We start from the raw sequence: 23,762 nt of genomic DNA, 5'->3' as shown, positions 1-23,762 counted from the left end.
GTAGTAGTCACCGGTATGTATATGGAGCTTTATGTATAAATTAGAGTTTTTCATCTATTATGCTATTAGTTATCTTTCCATAAGTACATATCAAATATTATACTTTTCCACATATCCTATTGTGGCTGTCAGAAGATCTTTGTTTCATCATGAGAGTTTACTCTGCATGAAGCATACATGTAGTACGTACATGTAGTATGCTGGGGTGAATTAGTAACCTCCCACTCTCCATTACAACATTCCTTAGGGAATACATCTCCTATGTCCTTCACAATAACATTTACATAGTGACAAGCACTTTACATACATTACCTCATCTGAACCTCCCAGCAACACTGTGAGGAAGTACAATTATTATCCTCATTTTACAGAAGAGGAAACAGAAGCTGAGAGCACCTGAGTCACAAGTTCAGAGTCACAGAGCAAGTAGGGAGCAGAGGTTGGATTCAAACCCCAGTCTTTCCTGATTCCAACTCCAGAGCTCTCTCTGTTACCCTGTCTCACAAAGACTAGCACACAGTAGGTGCTCAAAAAATGGTCCTTTGTATTAGAATGACAGGGCTCAAGTTACCCTAGATAGGTCAGAGAAAATAAGAAAGACTAAAGGGAGATCTAGAGCACAGGGATGTGTCACTCTTGGAAGAGATACTTACTACAAGACAGCTCCCAGTGGGCCTCTGTACCGAGTGTGATAGGGCTCATTTCTAATGAGGTGATAAAAGAAATGGTAACTGGAGCAGCAAGTCCTTGAGCTCTAAAGCTGTACTGGTAAATTGACTATGAGAGGGTAGCACACAGCAGTTAAGAGCAGTACTAAGCTACATGCAAACAAGGAGCCCCCACCTGATTTGGGCTTCTACTTTTACTTTAAAGTGAGGAAGCACCATGCTGACCAATAGAATTTACTTGTATAGGTTTTTAAGTGGAGATTTGGGCCAAGGGAAGTATAAGATATTCCCACAAGTTAATTTGCAGCCCTTACTTATGACCATAAGAGCTCTGAGACAAGTTAGACTGTAATCTCCACGGTACCAAACACACTGCTGTGCTCATAGTAGGTGCTAAAAAAATATGGATGGAATGAATGAATGAACACCCTTCAAAATGTCAACTTGTCATTAAATCTGGTCTCCCTTTTGAGAGTTAGAAGACCATTTTCCTTGTGTAAGACTAAGATAACCAAAGGGTTTCCATTTCAACATACCACCAAATGCTACAAAATAATCTCTGATCGACAGTCTGAACAGGGCCAAAGTAGGAATCTTTCAGGAATAGTTTAAAATAAATAACGCTAGGAGCAAATGAAATTTCTATTAGGCATGAGGCTAGCTGATCTGAGGTCAGTCAACAGCACTTACTCAACCACCATTCTACAACATGGTAACAATTTACTATGGGTTCCTTTTACCTAAAAAATTCTGTTTTCCACATAGTAGGTACTTAATACATTTTTACTGAATTCTGAATAACTCACTATATCAAAAATTGGATTCTAGCTTTTAGGTCAGCCAATGAATTGCTCTGTGACCCCTGAGGAGTCACTAAACCTCTCTCGGTTTATGTTTCCCTACCAGTAAAAGGGTTGATAACATTGTTTCCCCCCTACTTCTAACTAGCATGGATTTTCAGAAATAAGACAATATATAAAAAGTGGTTTAAACTTTTGAGAAAAAAGGTGATAAAATAATTTGTTTTAATTCTTTTTTTTATTTTTAGGCAATTGGGGTTAAGTGACTTGCCCAGGGTCACACAGCTAGTAAGTGTCAAGTGTTTGGTCTGAGGCTGGATTTGAACTCTGGTCCTCCTGACTTCAGGGCTGGTGCTCTATCCACTGCACAACCTAGCTGCCCCCTGATAAAATAATTTTTAATGTTATTACAGAGAAGTATCATGGGGCTGTTGAGAGGGACTACAGGTCAGAGATTCAAATGCCAGTTCTGAATTACTATTGCTGTGTCCCTGGGCCAATTACTTTACCTCTCAGTAGTTTAGCCCAGGTGTTTAAGAAATGCTAATTGACTGACTCTCTGGGCCTCAGTTTCCTCATTTGTAAAATGAAGGGGTTGGACTAGATGGCCTCTAACTTTAAGTCAGTGATCCCTGTTACCCTACAGAAGGCGATCTTCTCCATTTGTGAAAAACAAAAAACAAACAAGGATATTTTCTTTAGAAAAAACTGCTAGTTGGGTAGACTTTGGACTAACTGACCTGAGATCCCTTCCAGCAAAGATTCTGACTTTCTCATAAGACAGCCGTCCAAAGCCTCTTACTTTTTAATGCTCTACTTTCTTTTTATTAATTGAGGATTTTTTCCCTAGTGTAAGAGCTAATCTTTCTCTAACACCTTGCAGTTTGTGTCTCTAGCTAAACCTGCTATCTCCACTGTAAAAGGGAGGAGGGAAGGTCATTGCTTGTCCCGGAAAGAGCAGAGTCTCAGTTTTTCTGTCAAATGAGGGAGGGGAATTAAACAAGATGATTTACAAATTTCCTTCCATCTCTAGAAATTCCATGAGCAAATAAATGGCCAGAGGTGGGAGAAGAGTTAGAAATGGTACTGAGGAAGAGAGAAGGTGGGGGCACCAGAGAGCTAGGGGCAGGAGAAGTCTGGGCTGGAATGCTACACAACTAACAGTGAAGACCAGGAATACTAGATTAACTACTTTTAAGGTTTCCTATATTAGAAGGAGTTTAAGTGTACAAAAAGGGACTTGCTAATGCCTGTGTTAAAGGCCTTTTTTCAGAGTTAAGTATTAATTCTCATCAAAAGAAATTTGATCTGACTGATAGAATGCTTGACTGGTAATCAATCTTGCCTAGAAAAATGGGAATAATGATTAGAAATTTCCCAAAGATTCTGGAAAAAATATGCTTAAGTCTTTTGAAGGGTGAAATAAAAATGAGACAGAAATAAACAATTGAAAGAAAATATCCAACTGGTCTTTAAGTTTTATCATGTATGGGTACTCTTTGTTTTATGAAAACCCATTATAAGACAAATCAACAAATGTTTACTGTGTAACTGAGAATACGAATTTGCAAAACAGATAAACTGGAAGATGGTGCTTCACTCTCCAAAGAACTTACAAATAGCATTCCTTTAAATTTCCAGGTCCACCTTTCCAGTAAACACCTACTGCTTCACTAAAGAAATAAACTATCTTTGAAGTCAGAAGACCTGGGGATTCAAGTCCTAGTTCTAACAAATAGTAGCTGTTTGACTCTGGGCTGGTCATTTCAACTGAGCCTTAGTTTCCTCATTTGTAAAATGGAGTTAATACTCATACTGTTGTGAAGAGTTGCTGTGAAGAAGGCACCTGGTAAATTTTAAAGGGTTAAGGCCAGAAATGGCACCTGTGATTTCATCGGTTAAGTCTCAGGTGAGGAAACTCCCTCTACCAATGCAGGTATGTTGCCTAGGGCCCAGAAAGGACCCATGGCTTGCCCACCAGGTAACAGAGATAGGTCTTGAACCCAAGTCTTTCTGACTTCAAAGGTAGTTCTCTATCCACTACAGAAACAGAAACTATCAGCTATCACATTATTATCATTATCTTTCATCATCATCATCATCATCATCACGATCACAAGCTATACCTGCCTTTTCTTCAGCTCTTTTCCTGAGGCCCAGGTACTAGGCCATGAAGGTTTATGCATAATGCACCCTCACTTGGTTTCCTTCAGCAAATCAAAGGATGTACACTGACATTAAGCTGACTTGAAGACTGAAAATGACCAGAGAAAGAGCAACAAGGCAAGACACTAACTCATGCTATATTTACCAAAGTGAAGGAAAATGGCATTTGAATGTCAAGGGAAACGTAAGCTCAAAAAATCTAAGGCTGAAAGGAGAGGCCATGAACAAAAATCTCAGGCCAGAACTGAGGAGGAAAGGTTGCAGTAAGAGGGTCAGGTTAGAATCAGGGAGGAGGAGAAATTCTATCTTCTCTGAGCCACAACGGCTGGACTGGAAGGACCAGGGCTCATTTGTCTCTCAAACAATCAGCACTTTGATGAGCTGCTGCTGTCAAGTTAATAGATGCACACACTTGGTCACTGGCGTGAGACTGAACCTTTGAGGAAGGAGTGGTGTCAGAGAATAGAAGGTGCAGGACTCCTCTGGCTCTCAAGGAACCCAAATATTACACTGCTCTCATGGAATTAGTTATTTAAAAAAAACAGTCCTCTATTAACCAGTCTGTGGACTAACAAGGGAAAAATATTGTATTCACCCAGCCCTGTGATGAAGAGCATTCACAACTATGTGTAACACAGAGCCAGCCCAGGCCTGTAGTCTGCTCCTCTATTCTGCTGGAGGGGAAAGGATGAAGTACAAATCCAGCTGTAGCAGTAGTGGTGTGGGGGAAAAAATGCTGGATTGGAAAGCCAAAGGCCCTATTTTCAAACCCCTGCTCTGCTATTTACTTGCTGGGTGAATTACCATGAGCAAGTCACTTAACCTCTCTTTGGGAGTCAGTTTCCTGCATCTTTAAAATGAGGCGTTTTGAGCTAAACAACCTCTCAGGTTGCATCCTACTTTAACTATGATACTATGATTATCCAAGGCCTTAGTATCTTACCTTTTTATTCCTAGTTAGCATTTCTATAACACTTTTAAGGCTTGCAAAGCACTTTGCAATTTTATCCTAACAACAACCTTGAGGTAGGTACTGTTATTGCTTATCTTACTTCCTCTTCAGGCTTAAAGGAAAATAAAGATGAAGAAACACACTTGTTAAGTCTAACACAGTTCAAAAGGTAAATAATGTTTGCTGGTAGAATAAATGGAAATTACTGGTCAAAATGAGGCTTATACAGATGTAAATTCTCCAAAATAATCCCAGAAGAGTAAGAGTCACATCTGTTACTGAATCTACCTTTATCTAAAAGACTCTTTCCCCAATGTGTCTATGTGACAGAAACTAGGGTACTGAAACTGGGAATGACTTTCTGGGAAGAAAAAAGGAAAAAAAGGACAAAAGAGCTCCACGAAAGAAAAAGAATGTAAACTCCTTTAGAGCAGGAACTGTTTTATGTCTCTGTACCACCAGGGCCTGGCTGGCACTGACTACTCCACTGTTTGTTTCAGCTAAAGTCTGTGTCCTAAGTCAAGAATCATCTCCTTAAGGTTCCAAGTAAAGTAACGACTAAGGGTCTTGCATTTTCTGTAGGCAGCTCCTAATATTGTAAAAGGAATATTAGAAGCCAAAAGAAAACATTTTTATGCTTATACAAAAAAAATTAACTTTTAAGCCAGCAGGCCCTATTCCAGATCCAGATCTCAAAATGTCTTGTGAACTGTATTGCCTTAAGAATATTTTGCCACAAGCTCCCCTTCTCAAAGATGACTAGGCCTTTGGCTATATCCCCTTTGGAAAGCCAACAACATTGCCCCATATGCAGCCAAATGAGCTGGCCACTTCTGTCTTAAAATACTAAATAGAAAGATGCATTACTCATTCCTTTTTATTATTCAGGCAAAGAGCTGAGTGCCTATTTGGTTTTAGGCACACAGAAAAAAAAGCAGAAAACACAGTGCCAGCCTTCCAAGAACTTATAATCTAGATGGAGAAAGGAGGCATACACAAATAACTCTGCAGAAAATAAATGTCACAGAAATGTACAAACAGTGAGTGTTATCAGCTAGAGCAAAGGTGTCAAACAGGAGGCCCCACTGGCCTACACTCCTGAGTATTGCTGAGACCAGATTAAAACACGACTGGGAAATAGGTGTCAAAATAATTAAAAAATAAATAACATTGCATTTTAAAACTATTTCAATATGTGGCCCAGAAGGATCCTTTATGGTTTAAAGGCCCACACTTCTACTTTGAGTTTGACATCACTGGGCTAGGAGAGTCCCCAGGAGCAGAAAGTTGCTTCTGGCCAAAGTGTCTAGGGATAGATTCCCTAGGGAAGAGGTGGGAATTTATGCAGAGCCTTGAAGGAAAGGCAGGTAGAGGGAGGAGTTTAAGGAAAGTGGTCCAGGCATGTCAATTCAACCAATATTTTTATTAAGTTCCTACTACCTGCCAAGTATTGCACAAGGCACAAAAAACATAAAGACAAGACCAAGATAATCTCTGTCCTCCAAGAACTTAAATTCTACTAGGGGAAGCAGAGTATGAAGGCAGGAATAAACTGATCTGTTTGGGGGATAGTGTAGAGATCAAGTTAGTGGCCAAGGTGGTGAGCACTAAAAAGATAAGAATGAAAAAAGTGAGTTGATACCAAACTGTATGGAGCCTTGAATGCCAAGATGAGCAGTCTCCAGTTTATCTTCTTCACTTTCCTTTCTGATTCAAAGAATCCCGATTTTTCAAAGCTATCCCATCTTATCAGAGTGGATAGAGCACTGGCCCTGGAGTCAGGAGGAGCTGAGTTCAAATCTGGCCTCAGACACACGATACTCCCTAGCTATGTGACCCTGGACAAGTCACTTAACTCCAACTGCCTCACCAAAAAAAAAAAATGTATTTCTGGGGCAGCTAGGTGGCACAGCGGATGGAGTGCCAGCCCTGAAGTCAGGAGGACCTGAGTTCAAATCCGAACTCAGATCAAACACTTTGACATTTACCAGCTGTGTGGGCAAGTCACTTAACCCCAATGAACAGATTAATACTGCCTCTTATAGTAACAGCCAGTTATAGATAAAAGAAAGTAGGAACAATCTTGTACAATATAAATTTTACATCCCCAGAATACATAGGATGGTACCATACATATTCACAAATAAAACTCACCTCTTACATATATGTACTAACCTCAAAACACAACAGATCTTGAATTAAAAAAAAAAACAACTCCACCAAAAATGCTTGCTTTTAATTGAAGGAAAAATGCATATACATAGGCCTTCTGCCTTTCCTGTAGTGCTGCCAACTTAAATATTCTATATGCTCAAGACCTTAAAAACTATTGTTCCATCAGCAAAGAAAAAAAAAAGTTTGTACACCACTGAAAACGGAAAGTTTCAACCAGACACTTAATCATGTCCTTGTTAGCAGAGCCTGATGTGATTTCACATCACAAGCTGTTTTCTCCGTAATCTGTGAAGACAACAATCCACAGACAGATGAAACAAAACAAGTCCCTGCCACTGGTATCCCTATTCCCCCACTTGTGACCCTCCTAAGACAAACATACAGGACAAATTCCTTGAGTTCTGAAACCTATGAAAGGAAATCTCAAGGAGTTACAATCATACCCACACAAGAAAAGAGGAAAATAGATTCCAAGACCACTGGCAATACATGAAATTTCCTAGATCCATGATCCTGTCCCAGTATTCTAAGTCCCAATCCACTACAACAGCCCAGTCATTGGCTGTTCCAGAACTAAGTAGATCAGTGACAGGTCTAGTTTACATGGTATTTTACACAGGCCATTTGTAATGAGTACACTGAAACATAATTTGGTACAATTGCAGCATCATGGTGGGTGGTACCTACATCTAGGTATCTACATATCAATAAGTCACCATACATAGGGAATGCGCCAAACTGTCTCAATTATCCTATGCAAAGAGATAGTGCCCTTTTCCTTGTGTTCTCCTACAGCAGCAGTTCTCAAGGTGTGGTCCAGTGATAATGGGAGTCCCAGAGACCCTTTCTGAGAATTTACAAGGTCAAAATTTTTCTTAATAACACATTTTAATTTCAAATATGCTAAATACTGACATAATCCACATAAGCAAAAGCTCTTTGGGGGGACTATAATAATTTTTAAGTGTAAAGGGGTCCTGAGGTCAAGAAGTTTGACCTTCATGGTAATAGAGAGACATAGAGACTCCAAGGCATAGACTCTCAACCAACTAGCACTTTTTTAAATGCTTACTAAATGCCAAACACTTTGCTAAACACTGAGAATATACACAAATAGAAAGACAGACTGCCCTTAAGGACCTTACATTCTAAAAGCAGGCTGAAGGGACTGAGGGGTTGGGGGAAGTAGTTAGTCTAAAATGCAGCCTAGAAAAGATGTGGCTGCCCTTGGGAACTCCTCTTACATGGAAGTTCTTAGAGAAGCCATCAAATCAGAGGGTAAGGCTGAAGTGGCCGACTGTATTTAGAATATGTGAACTCTAGAGCTAGAGTAAGGTTTCAGGATGAAGAGCTAAGGCATAACAGAGAAAAGTCCAGAGTCTCTTTGCTACTAGGGTTCCAATTTCTATTTTTTCCACCATTCCTTCAGTGGAAGGATCCCACCACTTCCTCTTGCAGGGTCTGTCATCCACCTTTTCCTTCCCACTTTCATAATAACAATGAGGTAGAAAAGAGTGCTTGGGCAGGTGGAGAAAGCAAGGAGATAAGATGCAGGATGTGACCTGCCAGATAAGTGATCAAAGAAGACCATGCATTGAATGCCCCACAGTGGACTTACCTGTGTGCTTTCACAAAGCACCCGCAATTCCAGAATAATTCTTCCCCTCCCCTTTTCTGTGCCCTTTGCTTATCACCTCCAGTCATGATATCCCAGGCATTTTGGAGCCAAGCTCACTCCTCCCATTCTCTTGTCCTCTTCCCCCAATTCCATAAAATTGTATTTAAACCATACTTTGACCGACCTGTGATGGCCTTTGCCTCCTGCGGGACGCAGGGCCTGTGGCCTGTGCTCTGCCTCCCACGTGGAGTAGAGTCCACTGGAGCTCTGCCTCCCTCGAAGCAGGCCTGTTTGGGTACATCACCTCAATAACTGCCTTTCTTTAACTTGGAGACTGTCCAATTCTTTCAGGACACTAGGACCTGCACATCTATTTCTCATCATTTCAGGTAGCACTCCAACATCACCAATGGCTACAGAGAAGGTCTAAGTGAATTCTTTCACACCTGAACCAGCTCTCTAACTCTAAACCTCAACCTAAATAGTACCTAACATAAAGAGCACTCCCATCCTTCTAGTCATCAAGGTTCACAAACAAGTCATGCTTGACTCTTCCCTCTATCTCTCCCACTAGATTGAATCACATTCCAAGTTTTGTTCACTCTACATCCTTATACCCACTGCAATAATCTCTATTCTAGTTCAAAGGCCCCTCATCACCAGGTTGTCCAGACTGTTGCAATAACCCCCTAAATGATCTCACTGCTTCCAGGATTTCCTCCCTCCACACAGTTGCCAAATGAAATTCTTAAAACACAGATCTGACCATATCCATCAATGAGCATTTACTAAGTCCCTATGAACTTAATATTAAGTTCCTACAGGAACTGTGCAAAGCACTAGTGAGTGATGCATGGACAAAATTGAAACAGTCCCTGCCCTTGGGGAGCTTACATTCTATAGGGAGGGAAAAGACACACATATATGCATAGCTACAAAATAAATACTAGGTAATAGGGGGAGGGGGGAGAAGGTACTAGTAGCTGGGAGATCAGATAAGGCTTAATGTAGAAGGCAGCACTTGAGCTGAGTTTTGATGGAAACAAGGAATTATACTATGCATAGGTAAAAAGAAAGAACATTCCAAGAATTGTGAACAAGAGGAAGAGCAAGAAGGCTAGTCTGCCTAGACCACAGAGTGCAGAAAGGGGAATAATATATGATAAAACTACAAGTTGGGGTTAGGTTTTAAAGGGCTTTGAAAGCCAAACAGAGGAGTTCATATTTGATTCTAGAGGCAATAGGCAGCCCTATTTCTTCTAAAAGTAAATAGAAAATTCTCAACCTGGCACTTAGAGCGTTCCACAATATACTTTCCCACCTACCCTTGCAGCTCTACAACTATCATTCCCTTTGACATGCTCTCCATTTCAGTCTACCTGACCTGTTAGCTGTTCCCTGTATATGGAGGCCACTTCCTACCTCCCTGCCTTTGCACAGGCTCTCCCCCATATCTGGATGCGTGTCCTCCTCACCTCTGCCTCTCAGAATCCTGATGTCCTTCAAAGAACAGGCCAAAGGCTATCTACTCCATTAAACTTCTCCCTTAACCGTTGCTGGTATTGACTCCCTCTTGAAAGAACTTTTGTGTTCCTTCACGTATATTTTGTATTTCCTTATCTGTATATATGTTGTGTCCCTTTCCCCAAAGTAGAATGGAAATTCCTAGAGGCCAGAGGTTTCTTTTTTTATCATTATAGTCCCAGCATCTAGTCAAGTGTTATGCATGTAATATACATTAACAAATGCTTAATTGTGAGAAATGATTATTAATAACCAATGATTTGGGGAGATCCAGAGTTCTCCCCTTTTTCTAAAGTCCTCATTTCAAAGTTCAGTCTCTTAAAGGGCATAACTGATAATGAGACTGAATTAACTCTCTGAAATCTTGGTCAGACCCCAACCAACCTTATAAGGAATTTAATCTAAAGTTGGGAAGCCCATTGTGTTCTATTCAGGTTTGGGTGGGGATAAATTATTTGACTGGATTGCCAAAAGGGGTGGGGGGTCTAGGTGTAGAGATAGTCTCTTTGTCCAATGTTGACATGATGTCTCAGCCCCTCATTGGAGTAGGTCTGCCTCTCTTTGTAATATTCATTCTCTCATTACTTGTTAACCAATCAAGGAACACCAACTCTTCCAAGGGCATATAAATTGAGCCTACCATCATGAGGGGTCTTTGGCATTCAAGAGTGGTCACTACCCTTTTATTAAAAATGATAGCATTATTAATAAAATGACTAATTACCCAGAAGTTATATATTTTTCAATATCACAACTGAATTGCTTCAGTGTTTACAAAGTATTCCATGTTAATTCTCAAATAATTTTTTCTACACAACAACCCTGAGGTCTGTAGAAATGCAAAGATGGAAAAATTAAGGCTAAGAGGGGTTAAATGACTTTCCAAAAATCAGTTAAGCAGCAGAGCAAGAACCTGAATCCAGAACTTTCCAAGTCAAACTTTTTTTCCCCTGGCGCATAGCGGCCTCCCCTGTGTCTATGTCACAGATATGGTACCCCTCCAGATTTCAACAAACTTGCCTCTTCTTGGTCATGAAAAGATCCAAGTCAAATCCCACATCCTCTGTGAAGCCTCCACAGCACTACAGAACACGAGAGGTCCTCAGCAGCGTTCAATCCAACCCAGTCCTCAAAAAACAGTCCCTAGTATAACACACTTGCCAAGGAGATATACAGCCTTTGCTTAAAGATCTCTAATGGTAGGGAATGGGCCCATGGTTTCATTTGCATAGGGAATTCGTAGAAAAGGAGACTCCCTCTACCAAGGCAGGCTGGTACCTACAACATTGCCCTGAGCACCAAAAGGTTAAGTGATTTGCACCAGGGTCACAAAGCCAAGTTAAGTGCCAGAGGCACAACATTATTAATCCCAGGCATTGTGCTAAGCACTGGGGATATAAATTCAAAGGATAAAACAATCCTTATTCAGAAAGTTTATATTTTAATGGGAAAGATACAACACAAATAAAAGTACTCTCTACTTTAGGCTCCCTGTCTCAAATAAGAGATTTTAATAATTCTAGCCCAAAGTACTCTTTACCTCTTTAAAACTTCCACAGTATTAATATTCTGTATCCCTCATATGGCACTTATCATCTTATACTGCTATTTCATGGGTGAATTTGTCTCCCTAAAAAGACTGAGTTCCTTGAGAGCAGAAATTGTGTAACATTTCTTTTGTATCACTCCAAACACTTATTACAATGCAATGCAACTTGTAAATGTTAAATACTTGAAATGAATGTGGCACTTCCTCCAAAGCTTGAAGTGGAATCATGTTAAGTAAATAAGTTTATTTCCAGGAAATTTTACCCAAATTTTACCTATATTTTTCTGCTAGAATTGGAGCCACTTTGTCATGGACAAAGGTCCAGGAAGCAAGCTAGCCCTCCCAGGAGTAGAACAGAAAAGGAAGATCAAGAACTCCTCCTGGAAGCCAAAGTTCTTCAAACACTGATTCCCAGCTCAACAGGAAAGGAGCAAAAATGTGACCAAATTGCAAAGCTCAGGAAAAGTGTTTGCCAAATTCATGAATAGGAAGGGCCCCCGAGATAGAAAGGAACCAGCTGCAGACAGAGTTTGACACATTCCCCCACCCAATTTCAGGGACAACTCTGCAAAATAATGAAAAGTACAGGCCCAAGTATTTTACTAGTGAACATTAAATAATCTTTAGAGTATGTGGATGTTTGGGGTGGAGGAGGGTGGGGGACAGTCTCAACGGGCCTGCTGGACTCCTGACCTCAAATAAAAAGGCCTGAAGCCTTTTATTTTTTTTTTAAGCCCTTGCGGGGGTTTTTTTCAGGCTTTACTATTTAAAAAAATTTTTTTTTAACATTTTTATTTAAAGTTTTGAGTTCCAAATTCTATCCCTCCCTCTCTTCCCCTCACCCCTCCCTGACAGGGTAAGCAATCAGATATAGGTTATACACGTGCAATTATGTAAAATATTTCCATATTAGTCATTTGTACAAGATTTGAATAATAGAGAACAAAAAATGAAAGAAAGTGAAAAATAGCATGCTTCAGTATGTATTCAATCAGTATCGTTATTTCTCTGGGGGCAGATAGTATGCTTCATCATTAGTCCTTTGGGATTGTCCTGGATCATTGTTATTGCTGAGAATAGCTAAGTAATTCGCAGTTCTTCATCAAACAAAACTGCAGTTACTGTGTACAACGTTCTCCGGGTTCTGTTCACTTCACTGCATCAGTCCATGTAAGTCTTTCCAGGTTTTTCTGAAATCATCCTGCTTGTCATTTCTTACAGCACAACAATATTCCATTACAATCATAAACCAGAGCTTCTTTAGCCATTCCCCAATCGATGGGCATCCTCTGATTTCCAATTCTCAGCCACCACAAAAAGAACTGCTATAAACATTTTTGTACAAATAGGTCCTTTCCTCCTATTTTTTGAATGTCTTTGGTATACAGATCTAGCAGCAGTACTGCTGGATCAACTAGTATACAGTTTTACAGCCCTTTGGGCATAGCTCCAAAATGCTCTCCAGAATGGTTCCATCAGTTCACAACTCCATCAACAACGCATTAGTGTCTCAGTTTTCCAACATCCCCTCCAACATTTAACATTTTCCTTTTTTGTCATATTAGCCACTCTGATAGGTATGAGGTGGTATCTCAGAGTTGTTTTAATTTGCTTTTTTCTGATCAACAGTGATTTAGGGCATTTTTTCATATGACCATAGATAGCTTTGATTTCTTTGTCTGAAAACTGCCTGTTCATATTATTTGATCATTTATCAATTGGGGAATGACTTGTATTTTTACAAATTTGACTCTGTTCTCTATATATTTGAGATACACGCCTTTATCAGAGATACCGGTTGCAAAAATTTTCCCCCAGTTTTCTACTTTCCTTATAATATTGGTTACACTGGTTTTGCTTTTACAAAAACTTTAATTTTATATACTCAAAATTCTCTATTTTACATTTTGTAATGTTCCCTATATCTTCTTTGGTCCTAAATTCTTCCCTTCTCCATAAATCTGACAGACAAACTATTCCATGCTCTCTTAATTTGCTTATGGTATATGTAAATCACGTGCCATTTTGATCTTATCTTAGTATATGGTGTGAGATGTTGATCTATACCTAGTTTCTGCCATACTGCTTTCTAGTTTTCAAAGCAGTTTTTGTCAAATAATGAGTTTTTGTCCCCAAAATTTGGATCTTTGGGTTTATCATATACTAGATTACTATGGTCATTTAATGTAATGTGAACCTAATCTACTCCACTGATCCACTACTCTATTTCTTAGCCAGTACCAGATTGTTTCGAAGCCCTTGATTATTTACAATAAAACACTACTAAAGCAAAGAAACAATTACACTCATCTTGAAAATAAGAAATACCAGGAGACAATTTTACCACCATCTCCCCACTCCCCCGACTACCCTGCAATGCCAAAATGTGCAGTTCATTTCTTAAATCATATCATGCAAGTTGGCTAAAAGCCTTGAATTAAAATGAAGTTTCTCCAGATTAGATCAGTTTCAAAATGTTGGCATGAGCCGGAGTAAGAGAAGGGCCAAGATGAGACTTAGGGCACATTGTATCCTCATGTCTCTATTATAAACCATACAAAGCCTGAACAGTCAAATTGAAGAAGCAATTTTAAGGTTGAATGTACATAGTTTTTTCTGTTAGGAGAAGAAAACATAAATTGCAGTTTGGAAGACAAAGTGGCTAATTCACGGATTATGCCAGAGGTATACAGGTCCCTCAAAAACATTTTGTAACTCTATTTCTCAAACGGAAAAAAGAGCTGCCATGGCATAGCAATCAAAGGAAGCTATGAGCCTTTATAATAAAAGTGCTTTGGTATCTTTAGGGTTAAAAAAAAAAGTAACCAGAGCTAAGAACAGTGATTAGATAAGACAGTGCAACCTGAAGTCTTTACTAAATATATAGGTTCTTAGAAATGAACTTTCAACTTTTACCTTATTTACAAAGCAACATTTGAGGTCTAAGATCACAACACAAAAGTCCTTAATTATAACAATAAATTGCAAAGTATTTCATATTTACCAAGTGTCATATCCATTTATAGTTTTGTGAAGAAGGTTAAGTTCAACCTTTTTTTTTTTTTTACTAATAGGTCAAAGAGGCACTAGAGTGGCTCAGTGATTCAATTAGACTCTCTAAGCTTCTGGTGTGTACGGACTGTCTTAATCTTGCTTTTGCACTCCTTAGGGAACTTTGCAATAGTAAGAATATAATAGGTGCCTAAAATACAAACCTACTGGCTAATTAAGGCATATTGCAATTAATTGCAAAATACTTAATGAACTATCAGTTCCTGATCATTCAGTAGTTACTCAGTTCCCAACAGGAACATCTAAACCTAAAGTTACTGCTAGGACAAGTACTTATATTACAACTGTCAGTAAACTTGCTAGTTTATCAGAATCCAGGCATCATAGCTTCCTGCACAGCACACACATACAACATTAACCCTGAATTAATTCCATTCTACATAAGTATCTCAGTTGCAAAATCCTTTCCAACTTCCAATGCCAGCTTCTTTAAAGGAAGAGGGTCCATACTAAAAGACACGACAACCCTCTACTGACATGCTGTTAAGTACCTACAAGCAGACTTCCTTTCTAGGCCTAGGAGTCTGTGACTTTGTTTGTAAAATATTTTTATAAATATTTTAATAGAATTGGTTTCCCTTGTAATCCTATGTATGTTATTTTATACATTTAAAAACATTATTCTGAGAAAAGTTTACAAGTTTACAAATGAGTCTGCGACACAGAAAAAGTTAAGGACCCCAGCTCTAGGCTGTGCTCCTGGTCTTTTGTATCATTTCGTATTTCTAAAGCATCAGCCCTAACATTCCACTGGTACTACGGCAAAAAGGATAAATGTTCTGATGCCTAAAGTCTGTTTTATGATGTCAGATGGTTTCTTATTTATAAAACCCAATATTTCAATAGAATATCAAAACTTTATCCCAAAACTGGGTTTAAAACACAAACAAAATTTGAGTAAGGCCACAGTAATGAGCATTAGCAAAGTGCTCCACTCTTGGAACAAGACTGGTATTTTAGAAGACCTATCTCATACCATTTCTGACATCTAATAGGTTAGGTATAAAATATCCCTCTGTACCTTGTAGTACCTCCCTGTTTTCTCCTCAGCCCTCCCCTAAGGATTCCTTCCCGACTGCCGGGAACCCAAAACAGAGCCTAACGAATATACAAGAAGTTTCAAAGGCAAAGGTCACAGCAAGAGTCACTTCTCCTTTTTCAGACTGAACAAATCTTCTACTTTGAACATTCGTTCCCTCCTTTCAAGCAATAATGGTGGGCACTGCATTCCCACTGATCACCCGTTGGAGCCTTAGGTACTAACTCAAATCTCCGTTGTGGTAAAAAACCACAAGAATTATCAGCAAGTCACTTAGACTTGCTATTTAGGCCCGGGAATAACTTCATAAAAACACATACCTATACCTGCACTCAGTATCAAAACTACATTTTAGTATCTCACCAGTGCAGGACGCTCTGTTCCCCCTTGCCCTCAAAATGCACAAATAAAGACCTCCTTTCAATTCTAGAGGTGCTACAAATAAAAGAGGTCAGACAGATGGTAAGGGGAGCAAAAAGGGTGGGTAGGTGTTACGCAGAACAGAGGGGAGTAAAATGGATGGTGATCAGACAGATGGCTAGTTATTTTACTGCTTTTCCTCTCCATAGTACTCTTCTTCGTCTCAGAGTAGCTCTAAAGAAGTTTCGCTCCTTTAGCCTGTAATGGCATTCCAGGAGAAAGACAGTTTACATTACAGAAAGCTGAAACTCCTTGTAAACTCTCCAGTAGGGGCAAACACACCAAAGCTTAAATACATTTTTAACATAACCTGAAAGGTTTGAATAGATAAATTAGTGTGGAAATTTGCTTGAGTTGGTTAGCAGCAAAACCAACTTTTAAGTAAATCAAAGCCTTAGTTCACCAACCCAGTTTTTGGTGTTTTGTTTTTTAATATGCAATTTTAAACTCTTCCAAATTCACTCAGCATCTCTTTTTTCCAATTTAAAAATATTGAAATAAGTCTCCAAGTTCAAAATTCTGCTTCAAAAGTACACAGGAAGGAGCCTCTCCTGGGAAATAGTTCCATCTCCTCTGGTAGTGTGGAGGGGGATAAGAAGATGTTAATGGTTAGAATGAGAAAAACATACAAATAACACAAACAAGTTATCAAGGAAATATAGTAGTAGGCTTCAAAAATAATAGAAGAGACAAATTTATACATAAACTAAGTAAATTTTCAGGGCAATGCTTCAAAGTACACCAAATAAGGTCTATGGATACTGGATTCTAAACAATGCAGTTGGAATTCTCTCAAGGCCGGAATTGTGAATGTAGACTCTTTAAAATAAAATGTCTTGTCTGCTAACCTGAGAGACCCAAAGGGTATCCGTGGAAGAGGCACCTTAAGTAGAAACCTTAACTCAGAGAGTTATTATGTCCCTTCTCCCAAAACCTATGCTGGCTATTCCTTCTGTAAAAGAAAGGAGTATCCCCATACCTCTTGCTGGCATTTCAGGATACTCCTGCCATGTAAAGAATAAGCATAAGCCTACCTATCCCTTCTTGAACAGATAGATGCTTCTTGGCCACTGTGCCCCCACAGACTTCCTCCATCCTCCCAAAGCAAGAGGCAGTGCCTATGACTCACATCCCAGAACAACCTCTGAATTGATTTCTCTTTCCCCCACAAGTTCTACCCAACCTTCCAGGGAAGATGACCATGTGCCAATATATCTGAATAACCTATTAGACCTCATTTCTCTCCTTCAAGAGGCTCTCCTAATCCTTCTGGGGCAGTGGGCAATGTCTATGTGCCAATGGGTAGTCACTGGCCCATTTTTCTCTATTGCATAGACTCTATCCATCCTCCCAAGGGAAAGAATAGTGCTGGCCTCTCTGGACAATCTCTAGATCAATGTCACTTCTCCTCATGTGTTCTATCCACCCTCTCAAGAGCCTCCCTGGACAATCTATGACCCAATTTCATTTTATTCCAGAGGTTTTACCCGTGTTCCCAATAGTGCTGGCCTCCAGAGACAACTTGTAGACTAATGTCACTTCCCCCCGGGAGCTCCATCCATCCTCTAAGGATATAGCCAGCGCAGGCCTCCCTGAGCAGCCTCTAGACGAAAATTACCTCTTACCACAGGCTCTACCCATCCTGATTCTACGATCTCAGGACAGGACTGGCCTTTCTGGACAATCTCTGTACCAGTGTCACTTCCCCCAGAAGAGTCTACTCATCTTCCTACGGCAGGCAACAGAGGTGGCCTCCCCCACAACATCTGGAGTGATGTCACCCTCCCCCTCCCCCTCCCCCTGGAGCTCCATCCATCCTCCTGGGGTGGGGGCCAGGGCCGGCCTCTCTGCACAACCTCTGGGGCGACGTCAGTCCCACTCCCACTCCCACCCCCAGGGGCTCCATCCATCCTGGGGGGCGGGGGCCTCTCCAGACTAGTGACTCCGGCCCCCCTCCCCACCCCTGCGGGCCGGCTCCCCGCTCCAGGGGCGAGGGACAGGGACGGCGGGCCCCGCCTGGAGCGTGCGAGCATCAGCCGGTCCGTCGGTCGGTCGGTGGTCCCTCCGCCCCCCACGCCGCTCACCTGGCTCGCCTTGTAGAACTGCTTCTTGAGCCCGGCCACCGACATGCCGCCTCCCGCAGCCAGACCTCCCGGCCGGCCCCGACCCAGCTAGCGACAGACAGACAAACAGACTGGCAGCCAGACAGTTCCTAACGCTGACACCGGCCGGGCCCGCCCGCCGCTGCCCCCGCCTCAACCGCCTCTGCCCGTCCTCGGCACCGCCTCAGCGCCCGCCCGCCCGCTCGCTCTCCCGCTGGCTCGCGCTTGCTCTCAGGATATTACATGGCAACCGCACACTTCCGGTCCCGGCCCCTGCTCGCGCCCCTGACTCCTCCTCCCCTCCCTTTCCCTCTCCCCCTCCCTTCTTCCTCTTCCTCTTCCCTCTGCTTAGCTCTCCCCACCTCGCGCGGGGGGGGAGGAATTTTCAACTCCCAAGAGCAAGAAGTGTGTCGGAACCTCGAAGCCCGCGCGCTCCCCCTGCTGGCGGGTGTGGGCGTAGGCAGCACCGAGCCCAGGGAGGGAGGGGATGGGGCTAGGTGTAGGGAGGGGGGAGTCCGACAGACACCCGACACCACCATAGAAAATGGAGAAGGTGGCCTAGAGGGGAGCCTTGATCTGACAGTGCCCCCTGCAGGTAAAGCGTTACAAAACCCCCTCCTTCTCCCTTCTCCCCACCCCCCCCAGCACATCCCCAAGTCCATTAAGTAACTGCAGTTTATAAACCAAAAGAGTTAAATTTTGTAGTGAGCTGGAATGGGGTCAGGTTTCATCACAGCATCACAAGATCTCAGGGTCGAAAGGGACTTCAGAAATCATCTAATAACCAACAGCTAACAACACCAATATAGCACTTTAAATTAGTTTTCAAAGTGCTTGACAGACCTTACCTTATTTGAACCTCACTTACAACCCTGGAGAGTAGGTGAGCCCCATTTTTTACAGGCCAAAGAACTGAGGCCCAGAGAGGTTAAACAACTTGCTCATAGCCACACAGCTGGCAAATGTCAGAGACAAGATTTGAACTCAGATCTTCCAAAGTCCCCATCTAGCACTTCATCCACTCTGACACTCTAGTTCAACCTCTACCTGTGCAAGAGACTCCATACTTCCAGTGCTTGAAGACCTCCAGTAACGGCGAATGCACTAAATAAGGAGGCATTTTACTTTTGGCTCTCCAGGTTAAGATTTCACTCCTCACATGGTGGCTAATATCTTGCCTCTGAATCTTCCACACAATTGCTTCTAGTTTTGCTTCCAGTTCTACCAGCTAGGGTCAAACAGAATAAGTCTGACCCTTCTCCCCTTCTGACAACCCTTCAGTTATCATGCTCCCCTCAAAAGTTCTCTCCAGATTAAACATCCCACTTCTTTCAGCTAGTCCTCGAATGTCACAGTTCTCAGTCCCTTTACCATCCAGGCATCCTCCTCTGAACTGTTTTCAATGTGTTGATGTCATTCTTTTTGTTTTTTAAAGGCAATTGGGGTTAAGTGACTTGCCCGGGGTCACACAGCTAGTAAGTGTCAAGTGTTTGGTCCAAGGCCAAATTTGAACTGTGGTCCTCCTGACTTCAGGGCCGGTGCTCTATCCACTGAGTCACCTAACTGCCCCATAATGTCATTCTTAAAAGACAGATCTCCAAGCTGAAATGGATACCACAGATACCATATCTGATCAGGGCAAGGTGCCGTGAAACAATCACCTTTCTCATTCTGGGCATCATTCATCCCATGGTCACATATGTTTCTAAGATCACATAAACTTTTGTGGGTGCCATGTCATAGTCACATCATGTTGAATTTGATTTTACAAACCCTATCATACTATGTAAATGGAAGGTCATTATTACTAAAAGAAGCAGCATGGCCTCAGAGTCAGGAAGACCTGAATTCAAGCCCTGGTTCCATCACATACTAGCTGGATGTTACACTGGACAAATCACTTATCCTCTCAGTGCTCCAGCCAATTCTCTAAGACTATAAGCTGTAGTTACTGATGCAGAGCAACAGTTTCTGATCTATATTGGAGGAAGTTTCACACACCAATGAAATCATAGGTCCAGTCAAAAAAATTATTATTCTTATCTTTTAAAAAATATTTGCATGATTGCACATGAATAACCTATATCAAATTACTTACTGTCTCAGGAAGGGGAGAGGGGAGAGAGGGCAAGAGAGAATTTGGAACTCAAAATTTTAAAAAATGAATGTTAAAAATTGTCTTAACATGTAATTGGGAAAAATAAAATATTATTAAAATAAGAAAACAAAAAAAAATATTATTGCTGTAACATCAACTTCAATAGCCATCCCACAGAGATTGGATACTTTTTCTGTGTCTTTAAGGAGAACTAGAATCTTGGGGGGAAATGGTATAACTGTCATCTGGAATGAATTAACTGACATGGCTTAGAGAGATACTATGTAAGGCAAAGAGCAAAAGAACTAGGAAAATATCTTTCAGAGAGAATCAGTGGATTAGCTATTATACAGAAAGAATCTGAAAAGACATTAAGAGAACTGAGTTTAACTTTTGTTCTATGGAGGATATATCCTGAGAAGAGATTTTATCTGCCATGGTGAGAGAATGGAACTGTGGGACAAGAGTTCTAGCGTTGCAGTTACAACTCAATAGTTAAAAGTGACTAGGAATGTGATCTTTCTCATGGCTGATATGCTGCTGAAATATTCAAATATATCTTTGAATTGGGTGTTAAAATGTTAGTAAATTGTATAGTCAGTAACACCGATGTTTGTCTTAGCCTATGAGACCTAGGTTTGCTAGTAAGAGAGAGAAATGACTGAAAGTTTATGGGGAAAATTCTTTCTGGTTTATTTGTAAACTGGGTATGTGGGCTCAGAGCTAATTGATCAACTGATGAGACTGTGCAATTCTGTTAATTTATGAGGAAATATTAAGATATATCCCTTGATCCACTTAGAACCTTGGTAGAAACTTCATAAGGAAATGAGATAATAGTAATCAGAAAAGAATAAGGGCTGTTGGTTGTCAACCAGCTTAGACCATCCAACCCATCAAGGCTACGTGTGAGGTCATCCCAAAACCCTGCTTCTTTCTTTCCTTCTTTCTTTCTTTCTTTCTTTCTTTCTTTCTTTCTTTCTTTCTTTCTTTCTTTCTTTCTTTCTTTCTTTCTTTCTTTCTTTCTTTCTTTCTGCCTTTCTTTATATCTCCAGCACTTATCACAACGCATTACATATAGTATGTGCTTAATAAATGCTTGTTGACTGACTGGCATTATTATTATTATTATTATTCAACCCATTCTCATATTTTTAGTAGAGTTCAAATTAAAATGGCCCTAGGACAAATCACTGTCCTACTATTCTTTTGTATTTAATGTTGTGCAGACTATTGCATGGATGGGTAAATATATTTTTCTAATTAAATAACATTATAGGAATGTTATTTTTCCAACATTATAGGAATATAAGCTCATCTTCGGCTGGCTCATTGAAAACACAGGGAATGTGGTGGCTTCCTTAAAAAAAAAAAAGATAGGTGGCGCATTGGATAGAGCACGGGCCCTGAAGTCGGGACTACTTGAGTTCAAATCCAGCCTCAGACACATAACACTCACTAGCTGTGTGACTCTGGGCAAGTCATTTAACCCCAATTGCCTTACCAAAAAAAAAATAGGGAAAACATTTTATTAAGTTCTTACTATATACCAGGTACTTTGCTAAGTATTTTACAAATATGATCTTATGTGATCCTCACAACAACCCCGAAAGTTAGGTGCTATTCTTATTCGCATTTTACAGTTGAGAAAACTGCTCAGAATTACATAGCTAGTAAGTGTCCGAGGATGGACTTGAACTCAGGTCTTTCTGACTCTAGTAGTTCGCAGGAGAAGGAAGATAATATGTATCTCATCATGTTCCCACATGGTTTAATTTCAACTGCATCTATTCTGAAGGTTTTTCATTCCATGTAGTTGAATATTTATGAGTGTTTTGTTTGGTAAACATATTAATAATATTCTTAACTTTTATGGGTCAATGTTGTATCTGGGCAATTGTGAGCAACAGTTTTGTCAGGGATGGTGCTGGGCTTCCAGTACAGCTTATTCATCTAATTCTAAAGTATAGTTTAAGGCCGTACAATACAATGGATAAAGCACTGGACTTGGAATCAGAAAAATCTGGGTTTGAGTACCATCTCAGATACTGGTATCCAGGGTGAGTGACCCTAGACAAATCAGTCAGCTTCTCTGAGTGTCTCAGTTTCCGCGTCAACAAACTAGGTAAAATAATAGCACCTATTTCACAATGTTGTTGTGAATACCAAATCAGATAATACAGTAAATAATATAATATAATAAATATGATAAAGCACCTTGCAAATGTTAAAGCCAGTGGTGTGTTGGTAAACGTTTAACAACCAGCTTCCTGGAGGGAAAAATAACCTTCATAACGCGATTTTAGGTTTAATTTATAGTATTAACATTTCCTCCATCACTTTCTTAAATCTAGACAAACAACAAAACAATAAATCAATCCCTTTGTAGTGTTTGCAGGTTTCCAAGGTGTAAATACTCACCAGAAATTTAACAGTCAACTCTGCTGAGCAAGCTGGTTCCAGTTCACCTCTGCTTAAAGCACTAAATAAATGTTAGCTATTATCACTATTAATCATCTATTAGTTTTTTGAACTATAGCAAGCTTATGATGTATAATTCTAGACACCAAATTGTGTCTTGCTAGGTGTTTGGTAGATGCTAAATTTTTTCAACTTATAGTAATGTGTTGCACAGTTTCTAACATTTTTTTTCGTAATCTGCATTGATCAATAAGTCAAGGCTACTTAAGGGAAACTTTTCTGTAATTTCTGTTGGCAATGACTTGTTCCTGAATTGCTATCGTAAACTACTCCATTTCCATAAACAAACTCACATCCCTCAACCGGTTGTTCAATGAGTCTTTGTCCACATATTGTTGGCTGAGTTTATATGTTAAGTCACCCACGGAGGGCCTATTGATTCCTCTTGGGTCTTGGCCATTTCGCAGGTTCCATCTGGAGGAAAACCAATTTTAGTTACATTCAACAAATCCAGTGATCTTTACCTATTGTTAGCTTTCATTATTGCTCGGTAAAGGGATGTTTGTCCACTCTAAAAATATTTCTCTAAGCTTTTAAATTTTTGTCATACTCTACAAACACCTATCAATTATCTTCCTTCTTTTTGATGAAGTGTTAATTTTTTCATAGCTACCTTAGGGTGATGGATCCTTAATATCATATATATTCTTGTTAAAATATTTTCCAAATCTGTTTTTATGCATGTTATAGGTCCCAAAACATTAAAAAACTAGTATTGTATAGGTGTGGATTGCCTTTTATGTGTTTCTCTCATCAAGATAGAATTCTAGGAAGTCTCTTGTTCAATATCCATTGCCACAATTCTCTTTTCAATAGCTTCATGTTTGATATCCCTTGCCTAGAAGAGACTAGGAAATTTCTATGCATTGTTTCCATCTATTGGTTCTTAAAACAGCTAGATGGACTGTCTAATATGAATATAGCTGGCCCATGTTTGACGTGGATTTTTTTTTTTAAATATGAGCTGGGTTCTGGCCTACCTGGTCTCCTAGGGAAACTGTGATTGTTACCATTGTGGAGAGAAAACCCACAGCAGCTTAGCAGGGAGAGGTAGTCAGAACGTAATACAGCAATAAATGAGTGATCACTCCTTTACTT

General features: G+C 40.3%; 1 protein-coding gene across 3 annotated transcripts in view; it reads right to left on the bottom strand.

The window, feature by feature from the left end:
• Positions 1-18,266, bottom strand: part of SH3GL1 (SH3 domain containing GRB2 like 1, endophilin A2) — an 85,834-nt gene extending 67,568 nt beyond the window's left edge. For all 3 annotated transcript variants that reach the window (XM_020971316.2, XM_020971317.2, XM_020971318.2), the window contains exon 1: positions 18,068-18,266. In XM_020971316.2, the coding sequence (XP_020826975.1) occupies positions 18,068-18,112 (45 nt within the window). In that variant the 5' untranslated portion in view covers positions 18,113-18,266. The remainder of the gene's footprint in view (positions 1-18,067) is intronic.
• Between the last annotated feature and the right edge of the window lie 5,496 nt (positions 18,267-23,762).

Source organism: Phascolarctos cinereus, unplaced genomic scaffold (assembly GCF_003287225.1).
Source record: "Phascolarctos cinereus isolate Bilbo 61053 unplaced genomic scaffold, phaCin_HiC Scaffold_4;HRSCAF=312, whole genome shotgun sequence".
Lineage (NCBI taxonomy): Eukaryota > Metazoa > Chordata > Mammalia > Diprotodontia > Phascolarctidae > Phascolarctos > Phascolarctos cinereus.
This window is presented reverse-complemented; position numbering and strand designations above follow the sequence as displayed.